Raw genomic sequence first — 22,027 nt, forward strand, 5'->3', positions numbered from 1 at the left:
TACACGGACCAATGATTGTGAACGAGTGTTTGTACTTTTGCTCATTAAGCCAAATACTGGCATGTGTAAAAGGGCCTTTACTTGTCACCAGGATAGGCCCCTTTAACTCAGGGCATCTAAAAGATACCCTAAGAAATACAAGCTGACCCGTTACCCTGTATGGAAACCGAAAGTCCTGCATGTCTGGCTGGCCGGGTGTGACCACAAGGCCTCTTCTTCGGCACTTCTACATCGGTAGACGAGTCACGTGAACATCTTGGTTGCAGTGCAACTTCTATTAATCTCTTTAGGTAAAAAAGTTGAAAGCGACCTTGTGACTACCACATATTTTTCAAATGTGTCTAAGGCTCGATTCACACGAGCACGTTCGGTTCGTAAAGGACGGTACGTATTTTGGCCGCAAGTCCCGGACCGAACACAGTGCAGGGAGCCGGGCTCCTAGCATCATAGTTATATACGATGCTAGGAGTCCCTGCCTCTCCGTGGAACTACTGTCCCGTACTGTAATCATGTTTTCAGTACGGGACAGTTGTCCCGCAGCGAGGCAGGGACTCCTAGCATCGTACATAACTATGAATCTAGGAGCCCGGCTCCCTGCACTGTGTTCGGTCCGGGACTTGCGGCCAAAATACGTTCCGTCCATTACAGACCGAACGTGCTCGTGTGAATCCAGCCTTAGGGTTGATAAGTCTCAGCTATATTTTAGGAACATTTATTAGTGTAGTTGAAGGAAGAGATTTTGATGCTATGTAAATATTGTCACTAATGTAACCGATGTCTGTGACATATTTTTTACAATGTTACTTGGTTTATGATCAATGTGTCTGGCTCTTTTCACACGGCCATCAATGCTACCAATTTTAAAAGATCAATTACAGATATGACAGGACAAGCTGTGCGCCAGTTCTGACTTGGCCTTTTTTATGGTTTTGTACTGTTATTATGATGGAATAAAGATCTAAGCTGTGTACTTTGAAGTGGAGTCCGGTGCCTTGACTTTCTTATTAATGGAGTTTTTTTTTAAAATAATTGGTGCCCCTTCTAAACTGCACAGACGAATAATATTAAAGTGGCAGTGAGGACTCTTTAAAATCCTAATTTTGCTTACTTAGAGGAGACGTAAGAAATGTGGCAAATTTATTGACGTGGCACTTCTTTAAAAAAAAAAATATATATATATATATATATATATATATAATTAAAATATTGGTGTATATGTACAATGAATATCTACTTTACCAGAGACACCTGCCTTTTCACGATTGGAGTCTCCCTGTATGAAAATTAGACACGTGACCCCGGAGTGCAGCTTAAAATCAAGTGAACAAGTTTTCTGTGGATCAGTTAATATTGTGCACTTTAGCGGCAACTTTTGAGAAGCTAACCTATCCGCATGGGCCAATACTCCTGCAGAACGATTTCAACACCTAGTGGAATCTATATCGTGATGGGGTTCTGAAGGCCAATGGAGCTTCAATGCACTACTAGATGGGTGTCTGTAATAAAGTGGCTATTCAGTGTACGCTAACCATGAGGTGGTATAAGGAAGAGAATATCTGACATGCAGCAAAATAATTACGCCACATGCCCCCTTTTGGTAACGCCAAAGTGCGCCCCTTTGACACTAGTGATAAATCTCCCCCAATGTTCTCACAGCTGTGACTAATAAGCGGTGCCCCCTCACCTATTTAATTACATGGAGCTTGCAACACATTCCAGGACACTTATGCCAGTTATTCACTCATGATACTTTTTAAAATGTACCCCACACTTAAATTGTGTTACCCAATGCATTCCTATAGAATGTGGTTGTTGTACGCATTAAAGCAGACGCGAAACAAAGGTTGTGGTCTACTTTACACCATAGAGAAAGCTGAAATGCTTGTGTTTTCAGTCCAAGAACTTCTTTATGCATAACCTAGTGACTTCTGTGTAATTCTCCCTTAAAATTTGAAAAAAATAAACATTTTTTCTAAAAACCGTTGTTTTCTTTGAACAGTGATAGGTTTACTAGATTTTGCCAATGGAAAAATGTGGAATTAAACATCCATGTAAGTATAAAAATGTATTTGGCATGTAAAATGCTTTTATTAACAGACTTAACTAAAGACTATGTACACCGTTTGAAAGGCAATTTTTTTTATTTATTTTTTAATAAGGTGTATCTGTGTTTTAGTGCAACTTTACAAACACTTTTTTTATTAAAAATCCGTTTTACTTTTTTATTTTACTGACAGGTGGATCACGCAGGACGCGCTGTCACTGAACCAGTCAGGTCCGCGGCACTGATGGATTCAGTGGCTAGCACTAGATATAGCTGCTCTGTATACAGCATACAGAGCAGCTATATCTCGAAAAGTACAACAAATTTTTAATAAAAAGTATTTTTTAAAGTTGCACCAAACACACTGATGCACCTTTTTTTATTAAAAAAAAATTGCCTTTCAAAAGTTTACATAGCACTTAAATAAAAAAACGTAATATCTTTCTCATGTGTATCTGTCTGTCTAGGTATGTCTCATATCGATCTGTCAATCGATCCTAGATCTATCTAACAATCTCTCGTAACACTTTCAATAACTACCAAGGCCCCATATTAACTGCAGTTAGAACGCATTGTAGCACATCATGACTATAGTTGAATTGTCCAGTTGCCAGTTGTGTATACAGATTTAGGTTTTAAGGATGTGCTTACACTAAAATGAATAATATTTTGTTGTTAAGGTATTGATGTCTAGTAATCGTGATACTTACATTTAGTTGTTTTTTGAAGCTACAGTACATATGCCATACACACGTACATTAAAAAGTTAAAGTAATTTATGCCGCCAGCCATTCTGTTTCATAGTAAGTGGCAAAGTTAGATCTTAACAGAAGCATGGCGATCCGGCGAGATCACCTGGTGGAAGTCTATTTTGCTAGACAAATGCCTGAAATTATTCTTCTAGCAAGAACAGTCCTTGTTAAAATGACCCCCTAAAAATTGAACCCCACATTCTTAACTGCATAAAGCCAAACACCAGAACTTCTAGATCTTTCTACTCTTGTGTCTCGTCTAATGTTTACTAATCTGTATTCAAAATAATATATATATATTTATTATATTATAATGTGAAAAATAAATAGATACCCTCACGGTTATAAATGTTTTTTGGTTTCCAGCTTACGATGAATGACTTTAGTGTCCATCGAATCATTGGACGAGGAGGGTTTGGTGAAGTATATGGATGTCGAAAAGCAGACACTGGTAAAATGTGAGTGTTGACATCAGCAATCCTTTAAGGTCAGACCAAATTTTAAGTCTATTTTCACACGGAACGGAATTGCTGTGGATTTTCTGTCTGGATTTGCAGGCGGAAAATCCACAGCATATTATAGTAGCAGCAAAAGTAGGTGAGATTTTTAAAAGATCATCTCTGCTGCGGATTTCTTGCGGATTTTCCCCACTGAGTTAAATGGGGAAGTCAAAATCCGAAACCAATACTAATAGCAAAATGCGAGCACAATCTTGCAAGTACAGTACGTTCTCTTGAGGCAGCTGAACTTCCACCCAATACTGACTATTAGACTGCCTGCTTACCTTTCATCATTATAACCTGGTCTCTCACACCCAGGACTGGATCACTTAATAGGCTAGTAACTAGTTGCATGCGTCAGAAAAAAAATGGCGTCCACAACTTTTGCTAATTTGAAATGTAGACCTCTTGCTTGGCTGCTGAACATGCTTCTGTCTTGTTTTAGGTATGCAATGAAATGTCTGGATAAGAAGAGGATTAAGATGAAGCAAGGAGAGACCTTAGCCTTAAATGAAAGGATCATGCTGTCCCTGGTCAGCACAGGGGTGAGTGTCTAGCGTTACCTATCCAAGCTTCTTCACCCCTGATTCTATAGAGTTAATATTGACACCAAATAATTGAAGAAAATGTCTTTGAAGAGCTCCTAGTGAGTCATTGAACTTCGGAGTCACAATAACTGCATTAGACAAAGCTTAAAATTGTCTCTCATCACCATAGTTACCAAGGATGTTGGCAGAATGGTTAATGCTATTCTGTATATATTGATGCCAAGCTTATTGTTCGAAAACACTCTTCAATGCATAATCGATGGGGTAACATAGGGAGCACACGCCACTTAAAACAATTGCACTTGTAATGTATTAGAAACTGATTTTGCTAGGGCGCCTAATCCAATATCTGTCGGCGTTTATCTGGATCTCCATGCACTAAACGTGATGCTTTATATGCAGCTTGTGTTTCATGGCGTTCTAGATAAGAACTGTTCACAGCAGATTCTATCAGTACTATTAGAATTGTATACAGTTGTTGTTTATACAAATTCATTGATTTCTTTGTAAAGGATGAAGGTGAGACTTGTGTTTTGCACAGAAATTAGTCTATCTACTGTGTTAGGAAGGCGTTATTAATCGAAAAGCGATATGCCATAGTCGATTTCAGAAATCTAGGGCATAGTCTGTGGGAAACTGCTCGGTTTCTCTTGGTGGCATGCAGTTTACCCTCAAGAAATAGTCTGAAAACGAGAATGTACGTTATCAACCACGACCAGTACAACCTCGAGTGACCACAAAACCGGAGGGCAAATTTATCAGTTTGTTCCAAACGGGACAGATTTAAAACCGCTCGCCAGATCCGTTCTAAAAAAGGCTAATGTGGGCTAAGAAGCACAGGAGCTGCTGCACTAGTCAGTGGAAGACGAATCAAAGTTTGAGATGTTGGTGTCCAAGAGGCGAAAAAATCATTCGTCGTGTGACAGGTGAGCGTGTGCTTACTGCTTGCATTCAGCCCACAGTCAAGCATGGAGGATGTTCCATTATGGTCTGAGGATGTTTCGGAGGTGATGCGCTTGGGCACTCTAAGGAATCATGGACTCCAAGTGCTACCACAATATCCTGGTGCGTTGTGCCATCTTTTTCGGCACCAGTCTTATTGGTTGTGGTTTTACACTACAGCAAGGTAATGAACCAAAATAAACCTTTTGTCTTTGCATAAAGTATATTCAGTCGAAAGAAGAACAACCGGTGCTGAAGAACATGGTTTAGCCACCCCAAAGTTCTGATTGCAATCCAATTAAACTCCTTTACGAGACAAAAATCACCTGTAGGATTTGCTATAAGAAAAGTGGGCTGCAATCAAGACTCAATTCAATTGTAAACAATGTTCATAAGTACAAAACATATTTATTTACCTAAACACAGCAAACTAGTATTCATCACAAACTAGGTTTTTTTTAATTTCCCAAAAATTTATGATTTAGGTGGTGTATTGAAAATAATGAGCAGTGGTGTATGTTCCGGTGAAACACTTTGCACAAAATAGCGCAGCAAGATGCCCCATATTGGGGTGTCTTAAAGCCAGAAAATGTAATCTGTACCTGCTATGAGCAGGCGTAGATTTACACTGCTTTTTGATCCATTTTATAGCCTTAAACTTAAAAAATGTCAGACCTCTGTTGGCCATGCCCTCCCAATAATCCCCGCCCACTTTTGAAAAATGGCGAGAAAAGTTGGAAATTATAGCGCAAATATTTGCTACTTTTCTATACGCCAAACTACTGGTGAAAATCAATTGACAAATTCCTCAAGTGTATGACACAGTGGTATAACTTTTCATTTATACAGTGATTAAGCTTTATTTACATAGAATTGGAAAACCCTCTTAACCCCTTGACGCACCTTGACTTATCGGCACGTCATGGTGCAGGGGGACAAGTATGGAGCGCACAGGCCAAGCACGCAAAATACGCTGCGGGTGTCAGCTGTGTTTTACAGCTGACACCTGGGACTAACTGGCAGGAGCAGCGATTGCTCTGTTACTGGCCGTTTAACCTCTCAAATGCTGCGGTCAATCTGAGGCGTTGAATGGAGGGGGGGCGACCCCCTTCCGACAGCTCATCGCCCCCCCCCCCTACATGCAATCGGGGGGTGCCAATGAAGGGCCCTAGAACTGCCTTCTGTATGCCTCTGTTAAGCCGTGCGCCTGGCAGGGCTTAACAGAAGCCTGTAAAAATGACAATACAATGCAACACATTAGTATTGTAACATCTAACGATCTACCGATCAGTGGTTCAAGTCCCCAAGGGGGATTAATGACGTGTAAAAAAAAAAGTTACGTTTTTAGTAGTAAAAAAAAATGTTTCAAAAAAATGTAAAGTAAAAAAAAAACGTTTTCCCATTTTTCCTCTAAAGTAATGGAGTAATGTAAAAAATAAACGAAATTGCTATCGCTGCGACCGTAAAAGTCTGAACTATAAAAATATAGCATTATTTCATTTGCACGGTGAACGCTGTAAAAAGAAAAAATATATAAAACACCAGACTTGCTGATTTTGGTCAACTTTTGGTCAAAAAAATGATCATAAAGTCGTATGGTACCAATACAAACCACTTCTCGTGACACAAAAAAATAAGCCCTCATACCGCTTAATCGATGAAAAGATAAAGTTACGGCTTACAGAATGTGATGACACAGTATTTTTTTTTTAGAACAAATAGTTTTTTTCTTTTAAGAGGAGTAAAACAATAAGACGACTATATATATATTTGGTATCCCCGTAATTATATTGACCAGCAGAATAAAGTTAAATTGTTGTTTTTGACGCACAGTGAAAGCCGTATAAACTAAACCCAAAAGAAAATGGAGGAATCCGTTATTTTTCAGTTTCCCAGTACATTATATGGTACTTTAAACGGTGGCAGTAGAAACTACAACTCCTCCCGCAAAAAAATAAGCCCTCACACCACTCTATATTTACAGAAAAATAAAGAAAGTTATGGCTCGTAGTAGGCGGGGAGTGAAAAACAAAAATCAGAAAATGGCTAACCTCCGTGTAAAGGATCTGCCAGGCACTGCTTCAGGGTTAACTCCCAGAATTAATCAGTCAACACCTGAGTGTACATCCCTGAGACAGACACCAGCTTCCTCCACTCAGGCTGGCAGGCTTAGGAGTGGGAGAGCCTATCGCAACCTGGCCAGACTCAGCTAGCTCCCGCCCTCGGTCTATTTAAGCCTGCTCTTCCTGTCCATCTGTGCTTGTGAATTCTTTCCCTGAGGTTTCCTGGCCCAGCTACAGCTCCTGCTACTTTTTGATCCTGCTCCATACAGACCCCGGCTTACCGACTACTCTTCTGCTTTTCGCTTTGTACCTCGCACTCTCCTGGCTTGACTCGGCTCGTTCACTACTCTGTTGCTCACGGTGTTTCCGCGAGCAACTGCCCATTTCCCTTGCTTGTGTTCCCTTGTTTGTTTGTCGTGTTTGTCATGCACTTACTGAGCGCAGGGACCGCCGCCCAGTTGTACCCCGTCGTCTAGGGCGGGTCGTTGCAAGTAGGCAGGGACAGAGTGGCGGGTAGATTAGGGCTCACTTGTCCGTTTCCCTACCCCCCCCCACCATTACACTCCGTTTGTTTTCCATATACTCAGGTGGCCCACACTTTTTTTAGTTTTTGCATTTCTCTTATAGGCATTTTCCAAATAGTACCCATTTTTTATTTCTTTACATTTAAACAATTACATACAACAAAATAAACATGCTGGTCAGAAAGGAACAGAATGTGTCAAGTGTCAACAAATGAACAAAGACAAAGGTGTTTGCCCGTTTCCACTTTTTACCTTGATATTCGGTATTGTTAATATACGGGTGACAGATGTTCAGCTTATTAAGCAAACACTTTTGAACAGCCACTTGTAACATACATTGTGTATTTTCAGACTGCTGGGGGTAGAAAGCCTTTCACATAAATGAAAGATCTAAGCCTGCCATGAATAATTGATGCTGCTGGAAATTATGTTTGACTAGAAAGCAGAGGATTTGGTGACAGCTAATTTCAAAACGCGTGTTCAGAAAGCTGTCATTTTCTAGTGGTGATCGGCCTGCTGGCAGTCCGTGAATGCAGGCTTCCATTATCTAGTATATTGTCGGTTTATAGGGTATCACGAATACAATCACAATGCTGATATTCTATAGTATAATTTGACTTCTAAAGGTCTGATTCATGCTGTTAGGTGTTGTAGTTTGCGGTTACGCCTATTTATTATATACAGGTCATTCTGGTTAAATATCCCTGCATGCAAACTGGGAAAATGTTTTCCTTGTCTAACAAAAGGAATCCCTATTATTCCCCGTAATGCCGTTATTTATTCTGATCCCCTACATTCAACAATTAGAGATCATAGTGATTGGACGGTAGACATGTTTATGAGGGTTAGATGAAAGATCAGCTTTTCATAGAAATCTCAAAGTATAAATCCAGTTGAAGAAATTTCCAAAGGATTTTCACGTTTTCTGAATATTTACGAATAAAAGGAACGTTTTGAAAGTCACGCCCCCGTTTTCTGACAAGGACAGACTCTTTAGTAATGATGTCAGTTGGACCTGAAGAAGGGGATAGTGAATACCCCGAACGCATAATCTAATTGACAATAAAGGAAGAAATACGAACGGTCTTTGTGTGGATAACAAATGCGTGTTCAACATGTCTGCTCGACAGTGCAACAACACAAAGTGAGAATAATATGTTTACTCTACATCTGCCTGTACGTGTTCCTTCTAAATTGTAAAGTGCTGCGGAATATAGATAAATATTTATTTTTTTTAGGCAGCATAAAAGGTGCACTCGCTGTTCTGTTTACATGGGCTAATGGTTCGATACGAGCATTCTTTAGATCGCTTGTTTGGCTGATTATCGGACGTGTAAATGGGCTTTTCAAGCATGTGTGAGTTAGATCACCACAGGTATATAACAGACACACTCATCACATGTTTTTGTTGTATGCAATGATCGGTTAAATTGTGGGTCATAACAGGTGTGGCAATTAAAAATACTCCACAAAGTACACCATAAAAATAAAAAAAACACAAAACGACACGTACAGAAAATGGACATATATGTCCACAATTTGAAGATTGCAAATATAGATGTTGCAAAGAGTGGGCAGGGGAACCAATCCGAACGCCATTTTTTTTTTTTTTCAATGCCAGAAATACCATGCTTGTTTATATCATAGCTGTGTGGTCACAAACCGATGTGGACACAGACATTAGATGGTTCCCGTGCAGGTACAATATTGGGCCCCTTGCTCACCACCTGCTTATTTAGTGAGTAAAGGAGAACATCCCTTATACCTCTATGAAATCCTGAACTGCGCCAATCTACCAGTAATTGTGTGCAGTCTCTTGCATGTAGTCCAGTAGACCGTAGAAGGCACGTTTTTGTTTTTTTATTTTTTAAATCAAATGAATTTTATTTGATGTCAGCAAGGGTGACCTGACGGTAAACAGTAGTCAATAACAACAGAAACCGAAAAGTCCAGAGGCAAGAATAACCAACTAGTTGTAGTCGGAGGCACATTCAATTTCATTTTAAATTGGAGATGTGCCCCGTTGCCCGGGGGCCCTGTGACGCCTCACAGGTTTCACATATAGGTCACCTGGTCATTGGCAGCTGGGGAAAATATGAAATCTGAACATCTGCAAGTGAGGATATGAGTGGAAAATGTGCAACAGCATATTCTATGTGCTTATTAGATGACAGAAAAGTGGTTTTATCAGTGGAGGTGGACTTAAATGGGTGCTAGAGTGATGAGTTGTGTGTCTCTAGCATCGCTACTGGTACCTACAACCTTTCTAGCTGGAAATATACCAGTGTTCAGTCCGCTATATCTCTGCTCTGTAGACCCTCTAATACATAAGAGCAATCGCTTTCCAAAGTTACAGCTAGAAAATTAAAATTGGTTCTATAATTTCCAGCAACTTTCTCAAACATAAATAATTAACGTAGCGGCACTTCTCCTCTGTTCTGCAATTTCTTCACATAAATCTCATTCTTCTGAAATGTTCCTACACTCTCATGAGGCATTTCCTCCTGTCTTCCTTTCAGGAATAGCACAGAAGCCAAGCTGTGGTGTTATGGGAAGTAGGCACCGCAGTAAGTAAAGTATAGTAGCATAAATTCTATAAATTGAACATAAACAAGTGGTCTCCGGTATGCCGACAGAGCAGCAGATGTTGACTTGATGGGCCTCAGGCTACTGAGATAATCTGGACCAACTAAGCTATAGTCTGTTCGATGCTGTCCGTATGGGAATATATGCTACTGTTCTGACATCTGTTATATGTCTGAACGGCTCTTGGTCATGTTGCATTGCGGAAGAGTCCGTTTTGGGATTTATTCACCTCCCGCTCTTTGCTGTACTCACTGTTTTAAACTGTTTCCCGCAGATGACTTGTTTTTACCAAATGCTAAACTTCTTTAGACTCTTCTATTGAGTAAACACATTATACACGTACAATTTGGCCATAGTTGTAAATAGTGTTCTTTATCCGCCACCCTCTCGCTTACCAGGCTGCCGTACAATGTTTTTCTATGTATTGTGTTTTATCAGACATTGTGATTGTGTTCAGATGAAACAAGTTCAATGGACTACAAAGCAGCCAATGAACACAAAGTACAATTTTGCTCCAGGTGTTTCTGCGTACTTCAGATTACTATGCCAATGGATCAGGGTGGGGTATTACTACAGGTGTCTCATTGGCCATATAGCAGTTTTAAGATGTTGCCAATCTGTGCAGGTTATGGGCAGTGTTTGGTTATATTTTCACTTAAAAAACGCATGTAAATCTGGTCCGTGTTTGTTGCATCATTTCATCTGTGCTTTGCAAGTGGCGTGATTTTGAAACACTTTTTTTTTTTTTAAATGGAATTGATGCGCAAATCACTCACAGCACACGGATGTGCATCCATGTGTTGTGCGTGGTTTTCATGCACCCATTGACTTCAATGGGTGCGTAGGTGTGTGAAAACGCACCAATATAGGACATGCAGTGAGTTTCACACAACGGACACACATCGTGTGAAAACTCCTGCATGTGCGAACGGCCCCATTGAAATCAATGGGTTCGTGATTTCCTTGCGCAGCACACGGACGAGATTCACGTTCGTCTGAATGAGGTCCTTAGGAGTTTGTGTCTGCTACCTCACTAGAACATGCAGCAATCTGAACCCTAGTCTAAATAGCAATAACAATTTTTTTTCCCTGTTTCAATTATATCCCTTTCCTAAAATGTGCCCCCCCCCCCAATGCTATCAAGTATATTGCTGAATTTGATATGCAGATGGAGACTTATATTGCTGCCTGTTGAGCTAAAGGTTCCCATACACGTTAGATGCTAGTCTTCCAAACCGGCAAATTTCAGTGGTACCAGCCTACTATCCAATGCAGTCTCCCAATGGCAAAATCCTTTGACCTTGCGAGAGATAAGAGAGATATGAGGCATCTGGCAGTGGCTTACTCCCCTCTCCCAATTGAAATATACATGTTCACTTGGACAAGTGGGAGGCATAGTTTAGGGCAGAACGAACATTAGTGTATGGGCAGCTTAAAATGTCAAATATATATATATATATATATATATATATATATATATATATATATATATATCTTTTCCAGTACACTTGAAAATGCCTTCATAGAGGAGGTGAAATGTTGTGGTTCCATGTTGGATAAATAAATTCACTTTCTTTGCTTGCTGCTTCACGTTCTCTTTTTTTGATATCTCTTTTCCAGTATACTGTACGTATGCAGTTTGATACAGGGGAATTTCTGGAATAGTGATTGTAGAACTATATTTAAAAAGGGTTGACCACTTTAGGTATACTGTTTCCAAATGTGTTAAACATTAAAATAGGCAACTTACTAATAAATCTTTTTTTAGATGGTCTGCAGCATTTCTGCTATCTGTGAAGCCACACGCCCGGTTCGTATATCCTTCTCCTGCCCAACCGCACACCGCTCCGTCCGTTATATGGCTACAGATGGAGGAACACGTGACGAGAGATACATCCATATTCTCTGATGAAGCCCACTGCTCCTGTGCTAGATTCCTCTGCGCTCGTGCTGGTCTTGGTCAGTTAGGAAACTAGTGCATGTGCAGTGGATTTTATTAGGGTTTGTGGATGAATGGTTTCTTGTAACGTGTGCCTCCATCTGCGGCCATATTATGGACGGAGCGGGGAGACATTAAATTACTGTAGTTGCATGGGTTAACTGTTCTGCAAGTTTGTTTGCTGTTCATTTATGTGCATATTCTGCCTAGCAACAGTGAGGTATTGCAGGGGAGAAGCAGATACTACATACAGAGCCATGGAGAAAAGCATGGAATAAAGTGCTTTCTGATCCCGCATTCCTACCACAAAATTACAATGGATTCTATATGGTCCTATGTTGTCCACTGTTGAATAGTCCACTTTTTTTTTTTTTTTTTAAGAGAGTATTGGAATATGTTGGCTATATGAACTGAGAAAAACGAATAAAGATATTTAACAAGTAGAACTTAGGCCTCATGCACACGAACGTAAAAACGCCCGTAATTACGGGCCCATAGACTTCTATTGGCCACGGGTACCTTCCCGTTTGCTTACGGGAAGGTGCCCGGGCCGTATATGGAACATGTCCTATTTCAGGCCGTAATTACGGCACGGGCAGGCCCATAGAAGTCTATGGGGCTCCCGTAATTACGGGTGGCTACGTGTGTGCACCCGTAATTACGGGAGCATTGCTAGGCGACGTCAGGGGATAGTCACTTTCCAGGGTGCTGAAAGAGTTAACTGATAGGCAGTAACTCTTTCAGCACCCGGGACAGTGACTACCGCTGGAGTTAATAGTATTAAAAGTTAACTTACTTGCTTCTTCCTCCAGTCCGGCCTCCCGGGATGACGTTTCATCCCATGTGACCGCTGCAGCCAATCACAGGCTGCAGCGGTCACATGGACTGCTGCGTCATCCAGGGAGGTCGGACTGGATGTTCAAAGAGGGAAGCGTCACCAAGACAACGGTACGTATGAACTTTTTACTTTCAATCGCTGCGGAAACTCTGCCCGAAAGGGCTGCCCCTTCTCTCTTTCCAGCACTGATAGAGAGAAGGGGCTGCCGATTAGTGCAGAGAAAACAGGTCCGTAAATACGGGTGGAATACTGGTGACACCGGACCCGTATTTACGGGCACGGGTCCGTAAATACTGGTGGAATACGGGTCGAATATGTGTGACAAAGGACCCGTATTTACGGCAGTATTTACGGGAGGAAAAAAATAAGTTTGTTTGCATGAGGCCTAATAAGGCCTCATGCACACGACCGTGCTCGTAATTACGACTCGTAATTACGAGCACGGCCGGCCACGGGCAGCCGGCCGCTTTTCCGAGCCGTGCTGCCATTATAAAGTATAGCAGCACGGCCCGTAAAATAGAAAAATAGAACATGTTCTATTTTTTTAATGGCACGGGCACCTTCCCGTGAGAAAACGGGAAGGTACCCGTGGCTAACAGAAGTCTATGAGCCCGTTATTGCGGGTCGTAATTACGACCCGCAATAACGGGTGTTTTTACGGTCGTGTGCATAAGGCCATAATACCCTGTGAGAAAAGAAGGCCAATGATCAGACCAAGGTGGAGGGAACCGTTATGAAGATGGTTGGAGTTATCCCTTAATGTAGTTAGCTGTATGATGAGCTTTTCAGTTACGGATTGCCTATATAACAGATCACACATTGTAAAAAACAAAATCTATTTATCTGCTTATGTTGCTTGAATAAATTATATCTATCCAGCTGCCTCATTTGTCTATTCTTTGAGCGAGCATTCAGTTATTACCATGTTTTAATCCCAATTGCGTGTGTTTATAAGGATCGGCTCTTAAGTGGCGTTACTATTCAGACAGTATAAAATAATTTGTTTTTATACCACATTGTGGAGGCAAATGTGTTTTCTGCCTTTATTCCTCCCTGTTGTGCACTTGTCCAATGGCAATTATTTCTGTTCCATTTAAAGGTTTGTTCTGTGACTGTTACCTGACGCTCAGAACTTCATGTAACAATGATTTGTTCTACATCTTAAAGACAGAGGTGTTTTTTTATTTTTGGATAATAGCTGCAGTCAGCGGGTGGTGCGCGCACAGACCATTATCTTCAACAAAAGGTCGGCCCAATCCTCGTGATATATTCTCGCGTTTATCAACCTTCTCCTAGATGCAGCTTTTAATTGGTAATGTCTTCAGCTGTAATGACGGGAATATCACAGGCGGGTTTTTTGCTTCTTTTTGCATTTATGATTAGTTTATAAAAAATAAAAAAAACAACAACAAAGAAAACATCCAGCCTAATAATAAATTGCAGTCAAGTAAATGGGATACTAAATTGTCCATATGAGCTTGTTTATTTTTGGTGGTCACTACCGAGTTATACATGTAATTAATTTATTTCTACATGTGTCCACAAAGTCTGGAATAAACGGCCACGGTTACATTGTTATAATCCCGATTTGTCGGACGTGAACATTTAGTGGTAAATAAGAGAACGTATTAACGGTCATCGTAGGGGGTCGTTTTCAGACAGCAGTTTTCTGTACATGAAGTCTAAACAGCCCAAGTAAATAAATATCCGTTTCTTTTGCTTGATTTGTTTTCGGTCTCGATATAATAGAAATACGTTCTCCGTGCACTGGTTTCTTGAGCTTGTAGTGGCCATTTTCTTGAACATCGCAGCCAATCTCGACAAGTAGTGCTGCAGTGAAAAGCATAAGGATACAACTGCATCCCCAACCTCTTATGAGACAGAAGGAGATTTTTAGATTATTGTACCATTAAACACTGTAGATAAACTGCAGTCACCCATCATAGGTGAGCCCAGGATTAGTAGGGTCCCAGAGGTCGGACCCCCACCGATCATATCCTAGTGTTTTGCCATCACATCATAAGATAAGGATAAACATTTCACCTAAAAATGACCGTTGTGAGAGACATTTTGTTTTACTGTAGTGAACATACGGCCTAGCTCGTCACCCTACAATATCTGCTATATCGAATATATCGCTTTTACGTTTTTCCCTGTGATTTGACAGTGATATTGTTTAATTTAGTTTATTGTATTTATTTTAATGTTTTTTATTTACTTTTAATATTTTTAAGAGATGGGATATTTACAAACATCACTAATTCCTCTCTCCTAATATTGCCTCATTAACTGGCATTTTAACCCGATATTGCATATGTCTATTTAATGTTATTGTATATGTGAGGATTCAATTATCTGCAATATTTAACCTTTTTTTCATAATATACTAAAATAATATTCTTAACAATAAAGAAGAATGAACCTTTCTTCAGTGGTCTATTGTTTTCCTGATTAGAACGTGACGGTATCGTGTGGTTCAGGAGGAGCGAAGCAGCTGTGTGTCTGATGACAGATCCACGCACCCTCTCCACCCTCTCCACACAGTGACGCATAGATCTCCTGATAAAAAATCCTACTGCAAGAAAGCATTAACATGGCCGTGCAACCGATGCTGGAAAGCTGCAGCTTTATGTGGAGGCCTTTCTGTACAATGTCGTGTCTTCTCTTGGATCTAAGATCGCTAAAATATCCGTTAACATGTTCGATTAGACAGAAGCAAATAAAACTCGGACAGTGATTTGCAAAAAATGAAACCAGACCCTGTGTGTAGGTGGTTAAATATGTATATCTGTTTATACGCATACATGTTATATTTACTGTATATACTACAGCGTAATGGAAACCGTTAAATAGCCGGTTACATCTATGAAGTACACACACACACACCGTTTTATTTCTTTTGGCACTAATAAATTCTGCCGTTCGATTACTTTAAGCATCAATATCAATGCACCGTGTACATTATAAAAGGCATATTGACTGGAAGTGACTGATATGGTTTACAATATTATTGAATTCTCTTCTGCAGGACTGTCCTTTCATAGTGTGCATGACTTACGCCTTCCATACACCTGATAAGCTCTGCTTCATTTTGGATCTGATGAATGGTAAGACATGATTGTTTCTGTATTGTATTTGCTTCCCCGTGATGCCATTTCTTTCTTTTTTTTTTACAACCTAGCAGAACTAAAAGAGGAGTGCTCTTTATATACTCTATATAGGGGATTCCTCTTTGGTCTAATGAGCAAAAACTTAGACTTTGAAGATGTTATTGCTGACCAGGATTTCCTATAGAGATGACAAATGGAGTGAGATGCAGATACTTTTAGAACGTAACTTCTCATGAAGCCTAGGGCAGTTATCCCTTGGCAATATTTTTGTGAATTTATTGCAAGTTGTCATAGCATACTGTATGGGAAGTCACCATAAACTAATAGTGCATAGCTTTTCTGCCTATGGGTTTGGAAGATCAGGCACTTTTATATTCATTTGGGTGTGCAAAAAAGCAGCTTGACCTTCATATGTGAAACAGTGGAATTTTTATCTTTTTTGTTGTTGTTGGTGTTGTTTTTTTTTAGTATATTGCATGGGATATATGACTGTCCAGTGAAGTTTATTAGAATGATTTGGTTTGTTGCATTTAAAAAATAAATAAAAAAAAAATAAAAATAAAATATATATATATATATATATATTTATATTTTTCCTTCAATAATGTTTTATGTTTTTTTTATGATTTTAGACTGTTGTGCTGATACTTTAAGCATCTCCGTCAAGAGGCCTTTCTCTGTAACTGTTTTGTACCTAGAATTGCACACCTACTTGTGTACACGTTTTTTTTTTTTGTTTGTTTTTTTTTGTTTTTTTTGTTTTTTAAAACCGTTGCTAATCTAGGGGGATTATTTTGCAATTTGAGCCATGATAGTGCTGTAACTGGAACTTGCTCCACTTTACTTTACATTTGGTTGATGTTAAATACTTGTTCTTGCATCTGATTCTGTATGGAGGCATTTTGTTTGTTTTTTGGTATAAATATTATACTATGGAATAATCTTTGCGCTATAAACTAGAATCACAGAAACTAGTGACCGGCATCTTATATTTTTGTCCAAAGCCTACATTAGATGATCTATACTGATGGGGACTGTGCAGGTGTGCTTATGTACATTGTGTGCTAGAGGTTACCATATCATATAACGCTACACCTCTAAAAGATTAAGAGGTTCGTATAAACGTGCTGTTGTATCCGTGGAATTTACCTATGAACAAAGATTTTAGCAGAAAACAGAGTCCCAGTAAGCATCACAGGCTTTAATGGAATCGCAGGACCACCGTTCTAGTTATCAGTGGGGGTCCCAACATGGGGTACCCCTGAGATCAGACATCTATCCGCTTTTCTGTGGGTAGGTGATAAACCCCCCCAGTTTCTTACACTGCTGACAGCTGCACTGTGCTATGGACAACAAAGACAGATATGCTGTTAAACCGTTTTCATGAATCGCCCCCATTGTCTATTTTTAATCAGGACAGTCTCTTTTTTTATTTTCAAGGTGGCAAGTTGAAGGACATTATGTAACTAGAAGGCAAAAATGTTTTATTTGTTTTTGGAAATCCAAGAGATTGCTTCATGTGCGTCACAATGACTGGCATTCATGAACCTCTGTGTATCAGGCTGTGGATATAGTCACAGTTAAAGATGTTGAACGGGAGCGCCAAAAAACATGCCATGGGGGAGAAATGGCATTAAATAATAAAAGAAGCATAATTTACCGTTAAATATCGGTGCTCCCCGTCGGTCTCTGTTTACTGAGCTGCAGCGATGACGTCACGTCGACACACGTATTCTTTGCAGCCAATCACTGGCCTCAGAGTGGACGAGACCTCGTCGCTGCTGTCTCTTTTTGGTGATCCTGGAAGATTTACAAGATTTGCTCCTTTGTCTAATATTGTGATTGCCCTTATTCTATTACTTTTAGAACCTTACCTGTTACTTACAGGAGATTGCATAATAAACAGGCGTTCTCTCATATCTTTCACTTGTAGAGAAATGAAGCAAATTACCTGGTTTGCCTTGCCATAGCAATTCTTTGTAATTTTCAGTTTAGCATGATTTGTATTGTTCAATTTTGGTTTTACTTAAAGCGGATTTGTCATTCCTGAAATGGCTGTTTTTAGTAAATGTTTGTATCCCCCATGCAATAACAATTCTGGAGCATCTTTTCTTAGAAATCTGTTGTACTTTTCCTCTGTTATTCCTCCTGAATATTTATGAATACATTGACAACTGGTTGTTACCGTTCCCCTTGTCAAAGGGGTGTGTCCCTACAGCCTGACTGTGTCAGCCCTGATTGGAGAGTGTCAGACTGAGTAGAGACATTCCTCCAATTGGTATCGATAAGTTGTTAATTTATTCATACATTTCTGGGAGTATTCGCAAAAAGAACGGGGCAATGCAGAATTTTAAGAAAAGATTCTCCAGATTTGTTATTTCAAGGGCAATACAAGTATTTACTAAACATACATGTTAGGAGATGTGACCGGTCCTCTTTAATACGTCTTTTTTCAGCAGTGCAGGAAATGAATGTTGTACTACAAGGGAAAATTTATGCCAAAGTAAGGGATGTCATATTCCACCTAATTGAAGATTTAGGAAGGAGGTGTCATTGGGAATAACGGGGTTGTGCAAATGGCTTGTAGATAGTCCAATAGACCTACAAGATGTCTGTACATGCACATATAAATCTAAGTCATGCGTACGATTGTGTAGCCGTGTGTTGTATTATCATGCCTACATCTTTTAACAAATGTATTTCTCAAGTACAAACTTGATCTCATATTCAACGTATTGCTCTCTGTGTTCTTATTTACAGGCGGGGATTTGCACTATCACCTATCCCAACATGGTGTCTTCTCTGAGAAGGAAATGAGGTTTTATGCTGCTGAAATAATTTTGGGCTTGGAACACATGCACAATCGCTTTGTTGTATACAGAGACTTGAAGGTAGATATTTATTCAATTGTATAGTAATAACCATAAATATATACATCCGTGACCATATTAAAGTACTAGGTCACCGGCCAAGTGCTTTATTTTTATTTTTAATTTTTTTTCAATGCAGCAAAGGGTGCTGACCCTTGTTCTAGCAAAATATGCTTATGAAATAAAACAAGGGGTGTCATTTGAGACACCTCTGCTATCAAACACATGCTAAGTGGGCATCTGAATGGCCGAAGGCATTTTTTGGTACAGTATTTTTTTTAGCCAAATACCGGTGTGGACGCAACAGAGAGAAGTAAATGTCTTTCCCTCATACTTTTCTGTCTATCAGCCACAAAAAAAAAAAAAAAAGACACAAAATTCGCCATGTATTTACAGAGTATGCTGATGAATTCCAGGGCCAGTGGTGGGAAATTAGAAGTTGCTTGTTGCTTTGCATGTATATTATTGGATCTTTCCTACTGTGAAAAAGGGATTGAATCCGATGATAATTGTGTGTCAGGAAATTTTATTTAACCCCTTAATGACCAGCCTATTTTAGACCTTAATGACCAAACCATTTTTTACGTTTTTCCATCGTCGCATTCCAAGAGCTATAACCTTTTTATTTTTGCGTCGACATAGCTGTATAAGGTCTTGTTTTTTGTGGGACAAGTTGTACTTTTTAATAGCACCATTTTGGGGGACATATTATTTATTGATTAACTTTTATTAACTTTTTTTTGGGGGGGAATAGAAAAAAACCTGAAATTTTGCCACTCTTTTTCGGGTCTTAAATCAACGGCGTTTACAGTGTGATATAAATAACACAATAACTTTATGCAGCGGGTTGTTACGATTGCAACGAAACCAAATTTGTATCGTTTTTGTATGTTTTACTACTTTTACACAGTAAAAACGCTTTTTTTCAAAATTATTTGTTTTTGTGTCTCCATATTTGAAGAGCCGTAACGTTTTTATTTTTTTGCCGATGCGGTTGTATGAGGGCTTTTTTTTTGCGGGAAGACTTGTTGTTTTTATTGGTACCATTTTGGAGTAGATGCGACTTTTTGATCATGTTTTATCACATTTTTTTAAAGTCAGGATTCACAGAAAACAGCAATTTTTCCATAGTTTTTTATAAAAATTTTTGCGGCGTTCACCGTGCGGGTTAAATAATGTAATACATTTATAGTCGGGGTCGTTACGGACGCGGCGATACCAAATATGTGTAACTTTTTTACTTTATTTTCTTTTTTTAATAGTAAAGCAGTTTGTAAGGGGAAAAGCTGGGTTTTTCATTTTTTTTTCACTTTTTTTTAATTAACTTTATTAAATTTTTTTTCACTTTTTTACTAGTCCCACTAGGGGACTTTAATATGCGATTCTCCGATCGCTATTGTAATACACTGCAATACTTTTGTATTGCAGTGTATTACTGCCTGTCCGTTTAAAACGGACAGGCATCTGCTAGGTCATGCCTCCGGCATGATCTAGCAGGCATTCGTTCCAGGCAGACCTGGGGACCTTTATTAGGCCCCCGGCTGCCATTGGAGACACAGACACTCGGCGATCGTATCGCCGGGTGTCGGAGGGGGAGAGAGGGAGCTCCCTCCCTCTCTCCAAAACCACTCAGATGCGGTGCACGCTATTGTGCACCGCATCTAAGGAGTTAAACGGGTGAGATCGATACTAATATCGATCTCACCCGGCAGAGCAGGGACGCCCCCAGCCCTCAGCTACCTCTAGCAGCTGAGAGCAGGGAGATTTGACACTCCCTGCTCTGTTTACTTTATCCTGATGCAGCGCCGTGAAAAGGCATATGCATCAGAATAAAGCCTGTTAGTGGCCGCCGTTAAAAGGCGTATTGGCGGTCACTAACGGGTTAAGCTTAAAAAAAAATGTAAGGCTTCTATAACCATTGATGTAAATATGTATGTGTAAGATATAGGTGCCCTGTGAGTCCACTCCACAGCTGCTGGTTGGTGCCAGAGTCGTTAATGTTTTAGTAGCTTGGACGTTACGGTCCCTCATCTTGTAATTAATATGTTGTTTCACCCTTCTCAATATCTGGAAGTCCAGATTAGCCATTGGTCATTGAATAAGACTACAAGAAACCAGCAATACGCAAAGATCCTTTCAGCTTGCGGTCGCTGTAAGGATAACAAACACATTATTTCCTCTCGGTGTGTCCTCTTCTCTCTTTCAGGCCCTCTACAAAGCTCACCAGCTGTGTGGCATAGGTTTATATTGCAGTTGTAACAATCTGCCTGAACTCCTTAAAATGAAACCACTGTTAATGATGCCAGGGTGAAGGCCACAGAATCCCTCAGGGCATTCCACTGGATAAATCCCAGGGCCTGTCAACTGTTCCAGTGAAACTGTATGCTCTGAAAGTCAGTCATCCCAAGTCTGTCTTCTCTTTAATGCTGTGTTTCTTCTCAAGACAATGTGGCATTTGTCAGAGATATTCTAAGTGTTCTAATGTTTGTACATGGGCCAAAATCTGCTATGCTATGTTTATTGCATTGTAAAACTTGCCGTATTGCCTTAGGAGCTTGAGTTTTCCATATAGTCTCCCTAGAGCACTCATGTAGCTACAGAAATACGTGGGGCGCATACTGGTTGTCACTTTTTAGGCCCCAGTACCTGGGAGATGTAGGATAATCTCTGTAAAAATGAACACCCTGGTAACCCCTTTGCGATCAGTGGTTGACTGTGGAAAACCTATATGTAAATGACCTGTAAGCGTTATATGGTGCCAGTTGGCACTTCATTCTCTCGGATCTCACACAACAGTATTGATCAGTGGGGAATTCTCCTTTTTTAAAGCAGTTCTGGGACGAGCTGCTCTTTAAATCCTTTTATATGTTGTGTAAGCTCTTGAAGGCTTTCTAATTCTTTCTAATTAATTTACCGGTAATTACAAAAATATAAATGACCCTTTAAGGCCATGTACAGACATGACAGATTTTCAGTGCAGATTCTGCAAACAATAACCGTGCAATGCTAGTAGATGGGTCTTTACAAAATCTCACTCTTGCGTGGCAGAAAAAATATCTGCAAGTGAGGGTTGTATTATGTCTGCACAAATTGCTGTCTGGTTCTCCCTAGACGTCATTTACAAGATTGCTCTCCATGTCCTGCTTTTCTTCTGCGCTCACCTACAGTACAATGCAAGTTGTCTCTTCTAGCATACTTATTATACATTGCAGAGAAAATGGAGCTGTTCTGGGAGAAGCACATCTACCAACTCCTGGGTTTATACTGTTCTATATGTCATTGAGCTGTTTTAGTTATATTTGTGTCTAGGA

At 39.9% G+C, this 22,027-nt stretch overlaps 1 protein-coding gene across 3 annotated transcripts in view; it reads left to right on the forward strand.

Moving 5' to 3' along the window:
* GRK3 (G protein-coupled receptor kinase 3) overlaps positions 1-22,027 on the forward strand; it is a 290,760-nt gene that overhangs the window by 226,003 nt on the left and 42,730 nt on the right. For all 3 annotated transcript variants that reach the window (XM_075830772.1, XM_075830786.1, XM_075830777.1), the window contains exons 7-11: positions 2,000-2,051; positions 3,163-3,254; positions 3,742-3,841; positions 15,765-15,843; positions 18,607-18,737. In XM_075830772.1, the coding sequence (XP_075686887.1) occupies positions 2,000-2,051; positions 3,163-3,254; positions 3,742-3,841; positions 15,765-15,843; positions 18,607-18,737 (454 nt within the window). The remainder of the gene's footprint in view (positions 1-1,999; positions 2,052-3,162; positions 3,255-3,741; positions 3,842-15,764; positions 15,844-18,606; positions 18,738-22,027) is intronic.

Source organism: Rhinoderma darwinii, chromosome 1 (genome assembly GCF_050947455.1).
Source record: "Rhinoderma darwinii isolate aRhiDar2 chromosome 1, aRhiDar2.hap1, whole genome shotgun sequence".
In the NCBI taxonomy this organism is placed as follows: domain Eukaryota; kingdom Metazoa; phylum Chordata; class Amphibia; order Anura; family Rhinodermatidae; genus Rhinoderma; species Rhinoderma darwinii.